Source organism: Mesoplodon mirus (genome assembly GCF_964341445.2).
Source record: "Mesoplodon mirus genome assembly, chromosome: 4".
In the NCBI taxonomy this organism is placed as follows: Eukaryota; Metazoa; Chordata; class Mammalia; order Artiodactyla; family Ziphiidae; genus Mesoplodon; species Mesoplodon mirus.
In genome coordinates, this window is record NC_138979.1 from 111912700 (window position 1) to 111927837 (window position 15138).

The following is a 15138-nucleotide window of genomic DNA, read 5'->3' on the forward strand; positions in this document are numbered from 1 at the left end:
ATGAAGATGTGTAGGGATGTGACAGAGGTGAAGCTATTCTCAGAAAAACACCAGAATCGAGAAGATGGATGGGGAATAAAATGAAAACCATACCTGCTTCTTCTTGGGCCACCTCCTCATCTTTCTCAGATTCCAGGTCCTGAGCTGTCTGGTCTGCTAAGATGTCACCTCCCTCTTTCACAGACGCATCTAAATTAAGCAGCAGATCTAGTTCTTCTTCCAAAGCGTCTGCTGCCAACTGTGGTGGGGAAGCGGGGTTCTGAGAACCCTTGGAAGGGCCCGGTCCTAGGCTGTCTTTACCCAGGTAGGTGGGGCAGCCAGCCGCGGCAGATTTCAGCTCAGAGATGGACCCCTTTCCTCCAGGCCCCAAGGGCCCCTTTAACTGCATCCCTAGTCCCTTGCCATCATTATTTCTCTTTGGTTTCACCTGAGGAAGCTCTAAAGGAAGGGCAGTCTGAAAGAGAAGCACAATATGTGAGTTAATGTGAGTCCTGCCGTATTTGCTTAAGTAGAAATTAAAGCAAAGGAAGCCATCAGACTTTGTGGAGTAGGAAACTCAATTCAGACAGGAAGGTCACAAAGGGTCTCCATCCAGGTCCTGCCAGCACCCCTCTTACTGCTGCAGGGGTAAGTGTGGGAGACCTCCCTACCGTGCCCACCTCAGCCATGTGCCAACCTGCTCAGAGCCGAAATCAAAAGGACTGTGCATTCCTGTCACCAGCCTGAGAATGGACAGTCCTGTAGGTCTATGTGAATGTATACTTAAGCCTGCGACGAGGCAAACATTTGTAAAAAGTCACCGAGAAGTAATTAGCAAGTCGGATCTGTTCACTGTACTAAAATGTACAAATACAGGAGATGAAGGAACAAATTCACCAAGAAAAGAATGACTGTTAGTAACATTATTTGAGTAGAAATTGCCAGACAGGAAAGAAAACATTCTACTTGATTACATTTGTAAAAACTCCCCAAACAGGCAAAACTAATCTTGAGTATGAGAAGTCAGGATAGTGGTTTTTAGGGAAGTATTGCCTCGGGGGGTGGGCGGAGGTTCTGGGTGGTGGCAGCGTTCTGATTCTTGATCTGGATGCTGATTCCATGGTTGTAAAGACTTACGCATGCACTTCTCTATATGTTATAATTTAATAAAGTTAAACCCTCCCCCCAGGTGACTAATGTAGAGGAAGGCTGAGAACCACAGTTCTGAAGGGAGGCCTGTGGTGACCAGCCTGGCATCAGTGGGTAGGTTCAGGAGGGTCAGCTGCTATTGGAGGTACTGTCCCCTTATTTGTACATTTAAGCATCCTGAGCAGATCCAGTTTGCTAATAACTCCTTAGGGCTTTGAAGACCGCATGGCTTTCCACATGAACTTAGATATTCATCCAGCATTGTCAGTGTGCAGGGCGAAGATGGGATGTGGCCCCCTATTCTAATCCTGGAATCATTCAGTTGGTCTGCACTGGCTGTCTGGCATTGTCTTGTCTTTGTTTATTAACTCCCCAGGTGAGTCTAACATGCAAACGCAGTTGAGAATAACCGCTCTACCTCATGGGAGGAGTGGGTATTTGAAAGCCTGGCTAGATAATTAAAAGTTACTATTTACAAAAGTACAATTATTTTATATCTTTCCTCTGAGGCCTGCCTCTGACAACATCATCCTTCACTTTCAAATGCTCACAACACTTCCCGTTTCTCTCCTCAATCCTGGGGCCCCCATCACCTTCATCTCAGTGTTTCCCTGATGGGTTCTGTTAACCACTCCTCATTGTATGGGATCAAACCAAGTATGTCAGGACTTGGACCATCTCTGGACAGCCAGAAGAAGGGGAGTGCTCACCCAGTCACTAAGACAAGCCCCAATACCCCCAAACGCTCCTAAAGAAGTCCCAGGGTGATTCCCCGTCAGAGGCAAATGCTATCCTCTCTACTTCTCTGCCCCTAAGTGTCCTCCAGCCCTGAATTCTACTTGCTGCCCTAAATTTGATGTAAGTGCCACAGAGACAACTGGGTGGATACCCACTGATGCCTGCCTATGCTCAGGCTTAGCATCACATTCAACTGCAGAACACAACTGATCATTTTAGTTGCTGGGATTCTACTGACAACTAGTACTGCCCAGGGTTTCAATTTTTAACAAAATCCAATCTAGCCACAATTAAATTTCAAAGTTCCTTCTGGTATAGCCCTTGGGCCCCTCCTCTCTTAGCCGATTCAATGGCTCCTCTCTTAGCTACCTTACAACTGATATCTCCCAAATTTATATTTCCAATCCTTGATTCTGAACTATAAATTTCCATATCCAATTGACTAATATTTTCACTTTGACATCTCAGAAACACAAACCCATAATGTCCAAGCCTCACCCCTCCCGATACTACTAACTACCACTGAGTTGCCCAGGCTGGAAAACCTAGAAAATTCTTTCCCTGCTCCCTCTCCATTTCCAGTATTTCACCAAGTCCTGTTAATTTTACGTTTGTAATACACCTCTTGGTAAAGTCCAGTTCCTTGCCATCTCTACCATCATTAGCCTGGTCCAACAGTATTACTCACCTGAACCGTGCAGTGGCCTCCTAATTTGCCTCCCCTCATCCACTCTACTTTTGCATGGGTGTGCATGCACAGATTTACCCTAAACACAGACACCCCAATACAGTCCTCTCTCCATTCTGCAGCCAGAATGTTCTTTGTTACTGTTATTATTATTAGCACAGTTGTTAATGCAGATCTGATTGGGTCACTCTTCTTTAAATCCCAACTCAAATGTTCTTATACTTTGGATCTCAGCTTATCTGTCACTTCTTCAGGAAAGCCATTCCTAATCACACCAAAGTCCATCAGGTTCACTATTACATATTCTCACAGCATACTGTGCTTCCCCTTCACAGGACTTACAATTTGATAACTTGATTAATACGCATCTTTCCCAATAGATTAAGCTCCATGAGGGCAGGAACCATGCCTGTCTGTTCACCACTGTAACCTTAGTGCCTAACACAGAGCCTGGCACATAAACATTTTGAGTACAAGGCAGACTCTATACTTTTACATTGCATTCAGTTCTATTACATTTGATCCTTTAAAATGTTTCAAATATAAAATGAAAAAAAAAAAACCTTTAGAAAGTATTTCATTGTCCCTCAAAACTTTATGAAATTCTACCTGATACAAAATGCTCAGTTTGATGAAAGGAAAAGCTGAGTCTGAAACATCCTGCAGGGGGATATTTTTCATTCTTTTTCTTCTCCTGCCCTAATTCATACCAGCCTCAGGATGCTGTCATGGTTTTTACCTGGACCAATTCAGCAGCAACATTGAGTCGGAGTGAGAGAGGCAGTTCTTGAAGGGCTCGAACCAATGACTCACAGTCCACATAAAATGCTGAATTCTATATATATAAAAAAAAAGATAGATTGATCAAGATGATTACATATGACCTTTCAGAAATAAAAGAGCACAAGACAATAGGTAGTAACTGTAAATAAATCATCTATTACTTTTAGCTGGGAGTAATCAGATCATAAATCACACTTGATATGGTTCTAATTTCTACCATCTCTGCATTAAGATAAGCAAAACCAAAAGCACCTTCTTGAGCCACAGCTCAGGCTGCCAGAGCAGCAGCAGGGTGGTGATCACCTCACATCAAGACTGCATGGAAACCTGGAACCTGTGGATGCTCTTGGAATTACTGAAAAAAATTCAAAGCACTTAATGAAATCTAACTGGACATCTCCCCCAGATTCAGATGGCTGGCCTTCAGGAGAGCAGGGAAGAGCTGTCTCAGCAGTCAGATGGGGAGGACAGTCACAGCCAAAGAAGCCCATGAGGTATACGCTTCTCTCTCTTCCAACCAGAAAGCAGAGGATGGAAACTTACCCTCCAGCTGGCAGCACTTTGTGTGAGGCCAACACGAAAAGTCCCTTGAACTCCCTTCCCAGGCATAGACGCAAAATCCCACCCAGGCAATGCCCTCACAAATTGACCATATCTGAGAAAACGTTCCAGGTTATCGCATGACCCCTAACAGCTGTTTCTAGGTGCCCTGGCCACCCAAGAGAAGGAAAAACTGAAAGGTGGCTGCCACATTAGAGGCAGACACCACGGACCACCTTGTCTACCAAGGACTATCACAGACCCAGGTAGAACCATGACTTATGCTGCAATCACTGATTTCAAGTTAGAGAAGAACACCCAGGGGTCATGGAGTCTAATCTCTATTCCACTGTAAGGATGTCTTGGGTAGATGGGTTTATAACAACTGGAGGTGGGGAGTCATTCCTGGTGCTCTCAGTAGAGCGCCAGCACTAAATCCAGACCCACTCAAACCCCTGAGCCTCGCGACAGCAGTACACAGCGATCAAGAAGCAATATAGCTTTTCAACTGCCCTTCTGAAAGTTTCCGGAGATGGCTAGCTCTAAGGTAAACACGGTTGGCAGCAGCAGATGTGGCCCCTCACCCTGGAAAAAAAGGAACTTACATCTAAAAACGTAGAGTATTTAGGGAGCAGGATGGAGGATAACAAAGCAGGAGAGTGGGAAATGCACATGTGCAGCCCTTGCCTCAGTCCTGCCCTCAGCATGTCAAGTGCTTGATCAAGACCAGCATGGCCAGTCTTTGTTTCGAAGTTTGGAGAAGACCTCTCAAACCACTAGAAAAGTGTGATCCTGAATGCTTAACCCACGAGTAAGTCACCACATTACAAACTGGAAATCTCACCCTTCCCACTGCCAAGGTGTCTGCAAAGTCACCCAGGTAGACCCCCTGCTTTCAGCCTATAAAAGAGCAAGAACTTTCCGTCCACGATGCCTGCCAACCATTCACCTGATGCCGTCTCAGCTCTCTAGAGAAGGCCCGCTGAGACGTGCTGGGGTCCAGCTAGAAGTGCCCACACTTCCTCCCCGCTTTTGCATCATGTGTGACACGGCTACAAGGTATATCGTTAACAATGAAAAGTCTGTGAGATCCAGGGAATGGCCAGGCTGTGCTTATGTACCAAGTCCCAAGTGATGGACCTTCAGCTGCTGGAGTGTCTCCGTTCCCCACGTCTCCAATTCCCACCCACCATCCAAGGCCCAGGTGACGGGGCACCGCCTCCCTAAGGACCTCAAGACACTTCAGCCCAGCACAGTGATTTCTCCTCATCTCCCTGCAGCAGTCCTAGAGCCTAGAACCTACCATCAAACAGCACCGTGTAAGAGGACTTCCCCTTTTTTGTCACCAGTTTGTCCCCTAAAGAGCTAAAGCTGAAGGCTTTAGATATAAAGGGAGCTGAAGTGAATTGCTTGTAATAGTAAAGTGTGAATTTGAAAATAGATTTAATTGGAATAACCACCATGAATTAGCTTTTTTGCTCCATGTTGTAAATAACTGGTGGGTCATCTCTGCCCAGAGAACCCCATCCCCACATTCACCTGGCCACCCCTGACAGTCACTCACAGTTGGAGCACGCAGCCTGGCCACCCCAGCGCCTCCTCTCCTACAGACTCAGAGGCTGGGGGTAGGAGGCCAGCCTTGACTGTTAGAACAAAGTCCCTCCAACCCCACTTCTCCGCCATCAATGTGCGCACAGACTCGGTGGTGAGAATCTATTCCTGAAGGTTCCTCCCTGTCCAGGAAGCCAATCAGACTCCAAGTCTCAGTGTCTGTGTAAAGGTACACCATTTGGTGAGGAACAAACCTACTAGAAACTCCACTTACAGCCTCTGATCAGACGATTGCACCTTCCTCAAGAGCTACAGTGCTCACTGTCCACATTCACTTGGGTACTCAGGGACCATGGGGACACTTTACAGTGGAAGTGCCCAGATCAAGCGATACTTTAGAGAAAGCTGGGGCGCTTTCCATGTACAGAGTGTCAGGCTTAATTCAGAACTGCACTCTCAGGGGTGGGCCTGAGTGTCTGTTCCCTTAAGAGCCACGCACTCAGGAACCACAGCATGCCACCCAGTGCTCAGTGGTTGCTTGAGGAAGCTCTACTGACTAAACAAGTCACTAGTCAACACAACTGAAAAATGGAATGAAAAAAAAGCTTCAGATGGTTTTCAAAAAATAATGGACCTATTTTTTTCGCCCTCAGTTCTCCTCCCACCCATTCCCTCCTCACATGTCCCCACACTGTCCAAAGGACAGGTCTGAAAATGCCACTCATGGATTGAAGGGACCAACTCCCCTGCGGTAATGCGGCCAACACGGCTGAAGCAGGGACCCTGACTGCCAGGCCACCTTCCCCTCACCCTGCATGTGAGCCACAGAGACATGAAGGCAAGTCACAGGGACAGCACTGGGCCCTCTCCCATCAGGGTGCCCTTTGGGGCCTCCGCCAGGACCCACTGGCAAACTCTTGACTGCTTCATGTCACTGGCTGTGCTGGGGACAGAGGAGCACATGAGGAACAAATGATAGACAGACAGACAGGTAGATAGATAGATTCTTCTCTTCTTTTTCTCTCTCAAGTAAGCAAAAATAAAGAGAACCGAGTGAGATGTGGGACACAAAACAGTGCCGGTGGCGAAGTGATGAATTCAGTTTGGGATGTGTCCTACTAATACCTCAACTCAAGATGCTCACAATCAAGCTTGCCTTCTCTTGCTCCATCAATCATCACTGCTCACCTCATCAGCATGCTGGGAAGCTTAGCGCCCCTGCGAATCTTTCTTGTCCTCATGTCTCACGTCTGGCCCGTGACACACTCTACCACGTCCTCCACTGCAGGCCCATCTGCCAGTGAACCGTCTTCCCTCTCACGGCCCATGCTGTCGGCCCATGTCCCCTCCCGTTCACCTAGCATAATATCCTCCTACCTGTTCTCCCAGCCTCCAGCCTCTGACCTCTTCAGTCCCTCCTTCCCAATATTGCGGAGGTCCAGTCTAGCCATTTCCATTGTCTTGCTAAACAAAACTTTTGTTAACAAGTAACAGTAGTAATAAGAGCTAATTTTGAGTGTTTCCTCTGTGTCAGGAACTGCACAGAAGGACTTTTATTTATAATCTAATATAATCCTCATGACAACTCTGAGTTACATTTTATTATTAGTTCCATTTTACAGATGAGAACTAGGATTATACGCTCAGGTTTGCGTCTCTGAAGTCTATGCTCTGACCCACAGGCTAAACTGCCCCTAGATAAAAATGAAGACCAAACCACTGGTACTAAGTGGCCCAGACCCACCCTGGAAGCCGCCTTTTCTGAGAATCCACACTCCAGCTACACTCCAGCTATGCTCCCGACACTGAGCACAGCCTGGTCTTTCAGATCTCCTCATTATTCTCCTGTTGTTCCCCAGACAGAACCTACCAGAACCATACTCATCCACCAAGGCCCATTCAAATGATCTTTATCCCATGCTCCTACTCTCAATCACTTCCAGCCCAAAGCAGTTTTCTCCCACAGTATTATGTTCATTCATTTATTATACCACTTATTTTATGTTGCATTCTTTTTCATTTATCATGTAAATATTTACCAACCATCTACTATGTGTCAGCCACTGTGCTAAGGTAAGGGGCCTAGGGCGATGAACAAGCATGGTCTCTGTCTCATTCATCTTCCAATAAGCTACATCTAATAAAATATCTAATAAAGAACATGTGTTTTGATAAATAAAGAACCTTAGAATTATTTGAAACTCTCAGGATAACAAAATGTTTTCTGATAGCCAACATGGTTCAAAGGAGTTGAAATATGAGTTGTTTAGCTTTCACTGAATTCCTCCATGATCTGCGTTCGTCTGTTTACAACTTGTCCTAGAATTCTAAACCGTACTCAGGTACATGCCCAAACAGACCCTAGCAAAAACAAATATTTTTAATTCCCCAATTTTTCTATATTATAAAACATACTCTTTGTACAGTGACAGGAAGTCATTTTACAAGTCACTTCCCTCCCCTCTGTCTTTAAGTCAATGTTCATCCCAAACAACTGAACGTGACGCCAGCCCACCTGGGGGTGTGAGCCACCTACTGTGTGTGTACTGAGCTGACAGCGGAATGGGGAGGAAGGTCCCGCCCTTTATCCGTCAGGTCTGCTGCTCTGTCTCCTGTCTGAAGCTGTGGGAAGGCTGTCTGAACACTATATCAGATAGTATGCTCCAGCCCCGGAGTCGGAAGCAAATGCCACGCCAGCACTTACTCATCCTCTGTGCATTTTAAAAAGGGTGAGAATACCTGTCGTCTCTCGTACGGAAAGATTCAGTGAAATCCTGCCTGGAGAATCATCAAAGCTCCTTGGGAAGAAAATATGGCAGGAATACAAAGCAAATAAAGTGTGTGGGTGTTATGGATTCACTGAAAGACTTCTGTGATACTTGTTCTTATTTTATAGCTTTATTCTCCTAATTACAGACGAAGAGCTATTTAAAACTATAAAGTTAAGAATTTTCTTACCTAACACCAAAAACAGTGTGGGAGAAAAAAATTAATTCTCAAGCCTAAAATGAATTTTCACAGAAAGGGAAAAGAAGGAAGGCCAAATGGCAAAGTAATCCACTCAAAATTGTGACTATAAACTTTCAGCCCTACAACCCAGTCTATATGAACTATAGTCATATATGAGCTATATAATTAGTTCACATAGATGGCCAGGTATAAAGGTCAACTCCAGCTCCAAGAGCCTGTATAATTTAAGCTCCCTGAAAACTTTCTGAGCAATTTAGGTAACTGAGGCTCAACTGTACATGAATTACTAGACTCTTCTCTATGTGAAGCCTCCATCTCAACAACAATGTGAAAGGTGCTGGTCTTCAGCCTTGAAAAGAGCCAATCCACATTCCAGACAGAGCTTCACCTTACCTGTTTGGGGCATGAAGCTTCACTATCCCACTCTTTCTCCTCGGCAAACCGGAATTGTGCGAAGGAGTCCCCTGAGAATAGAAAAAACATACAATTTTATGTCAAAGCTAAAAGGAGAACACTCAGTTCTCTCAATTTCCCTTTGGGAGTAAAAGCGCTGTTTCTGAAGAGCCGACCATCCCAAACTCAGTGATATCATTCAATAGAAGGTCCTGGCTTCCACATCTTTCCACATCATCTGTGCATAGTGGGTATTTGAAAATACTATTGGCAACTGTATTCACTGCTTCATTCAACTCTCAATAAGCCACCATCCTACATGCTTCTTGAGAGACGACTGAACAGTCCAAGCCTGCAGACATGGCCATCTCCCCATATTTAGCATATTTTCATCTCATCTGCTTAATATATGCAAGGAAATTTACATTTATGATTTTGGGGGTGGGCATAGCAGAAAAGGAAGGAGAAAAACAGAACTGAAGGAAAGCAGTTCTCAACTGATCCACAATATGACAGACTTAAAATATCTCTGAGGCGAGGTTACCAATCTGAACCATCACTCTAAAAATCACCTGGTTAGAATGTCAGATACAAAATAAAACTCAAAGAATGTGCATTAGATTAGTTAATGTGAATCATGGTGCACTGCTCTGAGCTCTTGGAATAAAGGAAAATGAATCAAGATAAACAAGCTTGACAGATGATTCCGTACAGCGAGCTTTGACACAAAGCTTATTTTGTAAATATGTACTTATCTGGTTATTTGCATTAAGAATAGCCAATTTATAAATAATTACTTTTCCACCTAGCTTTCAGGATCCTCCAAAATGTGATCCTACCTCATTAACCCACATTTGCTTCCTATTTCTTGATTTCCTGATCCCGAGAGCCTCTTTTCACATTCTGAACATACTTCCTTTTCTACCCTATCCTCATTTCTTTTTTAATCCTTCTCCCTTGTCTGGAAGGCCCACACACTTCTACTCATTCATATCCTATTTATACTTTAAGACTCAGGTACAGGCCCACTTTCTCCTCCTATGATATCTCTCAGGTTATTTAACCATAGAATCCATTCTTTACTTCTAACTTAAAAGAGGGGGAAAAGAAGTGAAGAATCCTGAATTAAAGAGACAAAGACAAAATCAGAATCTACACCATACCCCCAGCATTTCCAAAACACATGGATCATAACATTTTAACACTTGACAAGATCAAATTCTAGGTAAAAAAGACCAAGAACATCACTCTTTATCATGAGAAAGGGTAAAATCACTACCATTAGTCATTGGCAAATCAACCTTGATCCCTCAAAAGTTATGATATAAAGAACCTGAATAATATAATTAATAATGCCTTGTCTGTGCATGTGGGTGTATAAGTGTATTGTGATTATATGTGGGTAGTTTATAAATATTTGTGCAATATTAACATTTTAAAAGGACAAAAGAAAGGCTACAAAAAACCTTTAAAAAAATCCTAAAATGTAGCAGTCATACAAACCATATTTGCTGGTAATAAACATTTGTAGCACATATAGGTAAAGAGCCTGTCTCTAACATACAAAGAGAGCTTTTGAAAATCAACCAGAACAAAACCACCTAGTAGGAAAACAGGAAAAGGAGTGAGAATAAGAAAGGAAGTAAGGATCAAGGAGGAATAGGACAGCTTTACAAAGTCTGAGGCAAAGCAGTGAATCAGCTCAATCTCTGATTCTGACTAAAAGAAGCAAAAGTTAATCCTTTTTGGAGGAAAATGACATTATCAATAACCTAGAATTATCTCTACTATATTTTATACACAGTATCCAAAATTCAGGTGTATCAGGAGATGAGACCAAGATGACAGAAATCTAAGAGAGAGGGGAAAACAAACAAAAACCCAATCAAAAAATGGGCAGAAGACCTAAATAGACATTTCTCCAAAGAAGACATACAGATGGCCAAAAAGCACATGAGAAGATGCTCAACATTGCTAATTATTAGAGAAATGCAAATCAAAACTACAATGAGGGGCTTCCCTGGTGGCGCAGTGGTTGAGAGTCCGCCTGCCGATGCAGGGGATACGGGTTCGTGCCCCGGTCCGGGAAGATTCCACATGCCGCGGAGCAGATGGGCCCGTGAGCCATGGCCACTAAGCCTGCGCATCCGGAGCCTGTGCTCCGCAACAGGAGAGGCCACAACAGTGAGAGGCCTGCGTACCGCAAAAAAAAAAAAAAAAAAAACAAAAAAAAACCTGCAATGAGGTATCACCTCACACCAGTCAGAATGGCCATCATCTAAATGTCTATAAACAATAAATGCTGGAGAGGGAGAAAAGGAAACCCTCCTACCCTGTTGGTGGGAATGTAACTTGGTGCAGCCACTACAGAGAACAGTATGGAGGTTCCTTAAAAAACTAAGAATAGAATTACCATATAACCCAGCAATCCCACTACTGGGCATATACCCAGAGAAAACCGTAATTCAAAAAGACACATGGCGTCCCAATGTTCATTGCAGCACTATTTACAATAGCCAGGACATGGAAGTAACCTAAATGTCCATCAACAGAGGAATGGATAGAGAAGATGTGGCACATATATACAATGGAATATTAGCCATAAAAAGGAACAAAACTGGGTCATTTGTAGAGATGTGGATGCGCCTAGAGACTGTCATACAGAGCGAAGTCAGAAAGAAAAATAAATAATGTATATTAACGCATGTATGTGGAATCTAGAAAAATGGTATAGATGATCTTATTTGCAAAGCAGAAACAGAGACACAGACTTAGAGAACAAACATGGATATCAAGGGTGGGGGTGGGATGAACTGGGAAATTGGGATTGACGTATATACACTATTGATCCCATGTATAAAATAGATAACTAATGAGAATCTACCGTATAGCTCAGGGAACTCTACTCAATGCTCTGTGGTGATCTAAATGGAAAGGAAATCCAAAAAAGAGGGGATATATGTATATGTATAGCTGATTCACTTTTCCTTACAGCAGAAACTAACACAACATTGTAAAGCAACTATACTCCAATAAAAATTAATTTAAAAAAATACTAAAAATAGAGTTGCCATATGATCCAGCAATCCCACTCCTGGGCATATATCCAGATAAAACCATAATTCAAAAAGATACATGCACCCCAATGTTCACTGCAGTGCTGTTTACAATAGCCAAGACATGGAGGCCCCTAAGGTCCAGTGACAGATGAATGGATAAAGAAGATGCAGTATATATATACAATGGAATATTACTCAGCCATTAAAAAGAATGAAATATGCCATTTGCAGCAACATGGATGGACCTAGAGATTATCATACTAAATGAAGTCAGACAGAGAAAGAAATATTATATGATATTGCTTATATGCAGAATCTAAAAAAAAGATACAAATGAACTTATTTACAAAACAGAAACAGACTCACAGAAAACAAACTTATGGTTACCAAAGGGTTGAGGGTTGGGGGGAGGGATAAACTGGGAGTTTGGGATTGACATATAAACGCTACTATATTAAAAATAGATAACTAACAAGGACCTACTATATAGCACAGGGAACTCTGCTCAGTATTCTGTAATAACTTAAATAGGAAAAGAATTTGAAAAAGGATATATATATATATATATATATGTATATGTATAAGTGAATCACTTTGCTGTACATCTGAAAGTAACACAACATTGTAAATCAACTATAGTCCAATATAAAATAAAAATAATTTTTTAAAAAGAGACAATAGAAAAAATCCAGTTATCAGACCCAGATCTTATGATTTACAATGTAAAATTTTCAAAAATAGGAAAAAAACTATAAAATCACAATGACATCCATGAAGTCATTTTTTTTTCCTTTTCCATTATGGTTTATTACAGGATATTGAATATAGTTCCCTGTGCTATACAGCAGGACCTTGTTGTTTATCTTTTTTGTATATATAATTTTTTGTATCTGTTAATCCCAAACTCCTAATTTATCCCTCCCCCACCCCCTTCCCCTTTGGTAACCATAAGTTTGTTTTCTTTTTGCTTGTTTGTTTTTATAAATTTATTTATTTATTTATTTTTGGCTGTGCTGGGTCTTCGTTGCTGTGCGCAGGCCTTCTCTAGTTGCAGCGAGTGGGGGCTACTCTTTGTTGTGGTGCACGGGCTTCTCATCGCAGTGGCTTTTTTTGTTGTGGAGCACGGGCTCTAGGCACACGGGCTTCAGTAGTTGTGGCACGTGGGCTCAGTAGTTGTGGCTTGTGGGCTCTAGAGGACAGGCTCAGTATTTGTGGCACATGGGCTTAGTTGATCCACAGCATGTGGGATCTTTCCAGACCAGGGATCAAACCTGTGTCCCCTGCATTGGCAGGCAGATTCTTATCCACTGCGCCACCAGGGAAGTCCCCATAAGTTTGTTTTCTATGCCTGTGAATGTTTCTGTTTTATAAATGAATTCATCTGTATCATATTTTAGATTCCACATGAGTGATATCATATGGTAATTGTCTTTCTCTTTCTGACCATGAAGTCATTCTTGATTGATACAAAATAAAGTATTCACATAAAAAAAAGAAAAGAAGAAAATGTTTGAGAAAAATAAGGTACTTTAAGCACATTTTGTTTATAGTAGTCAAACTCCAAAACAACACAATTTAAAAATCTTAATAAAGTACACAGAGGCTAATTTTGAAAAATAAGCTGGTTAAATGACTATTAAAGAAAGCCAACCTCTCTAATCCTCTCATTGAAGATGAAAATGTGTCCAGACTTGTCAAAATTATGACTCCTAGAATCAAGAGTACTTCTGGAAAATATGTTACCAAAATTCTCTTCTTATACTGAGAGATGTACAGAACAATGGTGGTATTAGTAAACATAGCTACTCCTATATCTTGTACATCAGACATCTGGACTAGCAGGAACAATTGGAGACTTCCATTAAATAATACAGTGTGGTGCATTCACAATGCGTTCAATTCTGCTCCTGCTTTATTCTCTGGCTGAGAGAGTTCCTGTCTCTCACACTAACAGAATGAATCAGAATGAAGAAGTATAGAATGAAACCCAGTGAAGAACAGGGAAAGCCAACTATTGTTGACAATGGAACAAACATGGTGAAATGTGTCTTACAAGTCATAAGCATTCAAAGTTTTGGTCACACTCACCAGCTGTGTGTTCAGAAAGTAATTATAGCACAGTGTAATGAACAGAACCAGAAAGTATAAAAGGAGTGTAACACTTTCCTCCTCCTCCTTCAGCCAAAGACTAATTTCATGATGTATAAGAGGCTGTGGAACTGCCTTGTTGTGTACTTATACCATATCCTCAAAAAAGATGGAGAAGAGCTAGTGCCTATTACATAGGCTGCTTGAACAACAGCAACAAAATTGCATAATATTCTACTTTGCAGATAAGAATACAAAAATAGCAGGCCTGCTAAGTCCAATGATTATTTATTAAGAAGTAATTTATTCATTAGAATCTGCTAAAAAAAAGGGGGGGGGCAGGATTTGAACAAAACTGATGTACCTTGAGAGTTCACATTTTTCCTACATAATAAAAAGTCCCAGGCTTCCCTGGTGGCGCAGTTGTTGAAAGTCCGCCTGCCGATGCAGGGGACGCAGGTTCGTGCCCCAGTCCAGGAAGATCCCACATGCCGCAGAGTGGCTGGGCCCGTGAGCCATGGCCGCTAAGCCTGCGCATCCGGAGCCTGTGCTCCGCAATGGGAGGGGCCACAACAGTGAGAGGTCCGTGTACCGCAAAAAAAAAAAAAAAAAAGTCCCATGTCATTCTATTCCAACAAAGCTGAAGTTGGTGTACATGCAATGAAAGCTGAGATACAGGCGATATTGAAACAATTCTGTATATCTTGAAAGTCAACAACATTGCTCTACTGCCACATTTCTGGAACCAAAATTAATGATGGATTTTTTTCAATCAACTCATTTCATAAAGCAGCAAAAATATTAGAAAGTTAGATATATGTGATCTTAAGTATGCTTCTGAAAATAATCAGAAAGAATGTTTCGAGCAGTGCACAATGCACATGAAAAGATGTTCAACATCGCTAATTATTAAAGAAATGCAAATCAAAACTACAATGAGATATCACCTGACACCAGTCAGACTGGCCATGATTAAAAAGTCTACAAATAATAAATGCTGGAGAGGGTGTGGAGAAAAGGGAACCCTCCTACACTGTTGGTGGGAATGTAACTTGGTACAGCCACTATGGAGAACAGTATGGAGGTTCCTTACAAATCTAAAAGTAGAATTGCCATATGATCCAGTAGTCCCACTTCTCAGCATACATCTAGAGAAAACTCTAATTCAAAAAGATACGTACACTATGTACAATAGCCAAG

At 42.3% G+C, this 15138-nt stretch overlaps 1 protein-coding gene across 1 annotated transcript in view; it reads right to left on the minus strand.

Moving 5' to 3' along the window:
* Positions 1–15138, minus strand: part of AVEN (apoptosis and caspase activation inhibitor) — a 177890-nt gene that overhangs the window by 1455 nt on the left and 161297 nt on the right. The window contains exons 3-5 of the mRNA XM_082617157.1: positions 8792–8862; positions 3294–3389; positions 94–454 (exon numbers count right to left, since the gene is read on the minus strand). Of these exons, the coding sequence (XP_082473283.1) occupies positions 94–454; positions 3294–3389; positions 8792–8862 (528 nt within the window). The remainder of the gene's footprint in view (positions 1–93; positions 455–3293; positions 3390–8791; positions 8863–15138) is intronic.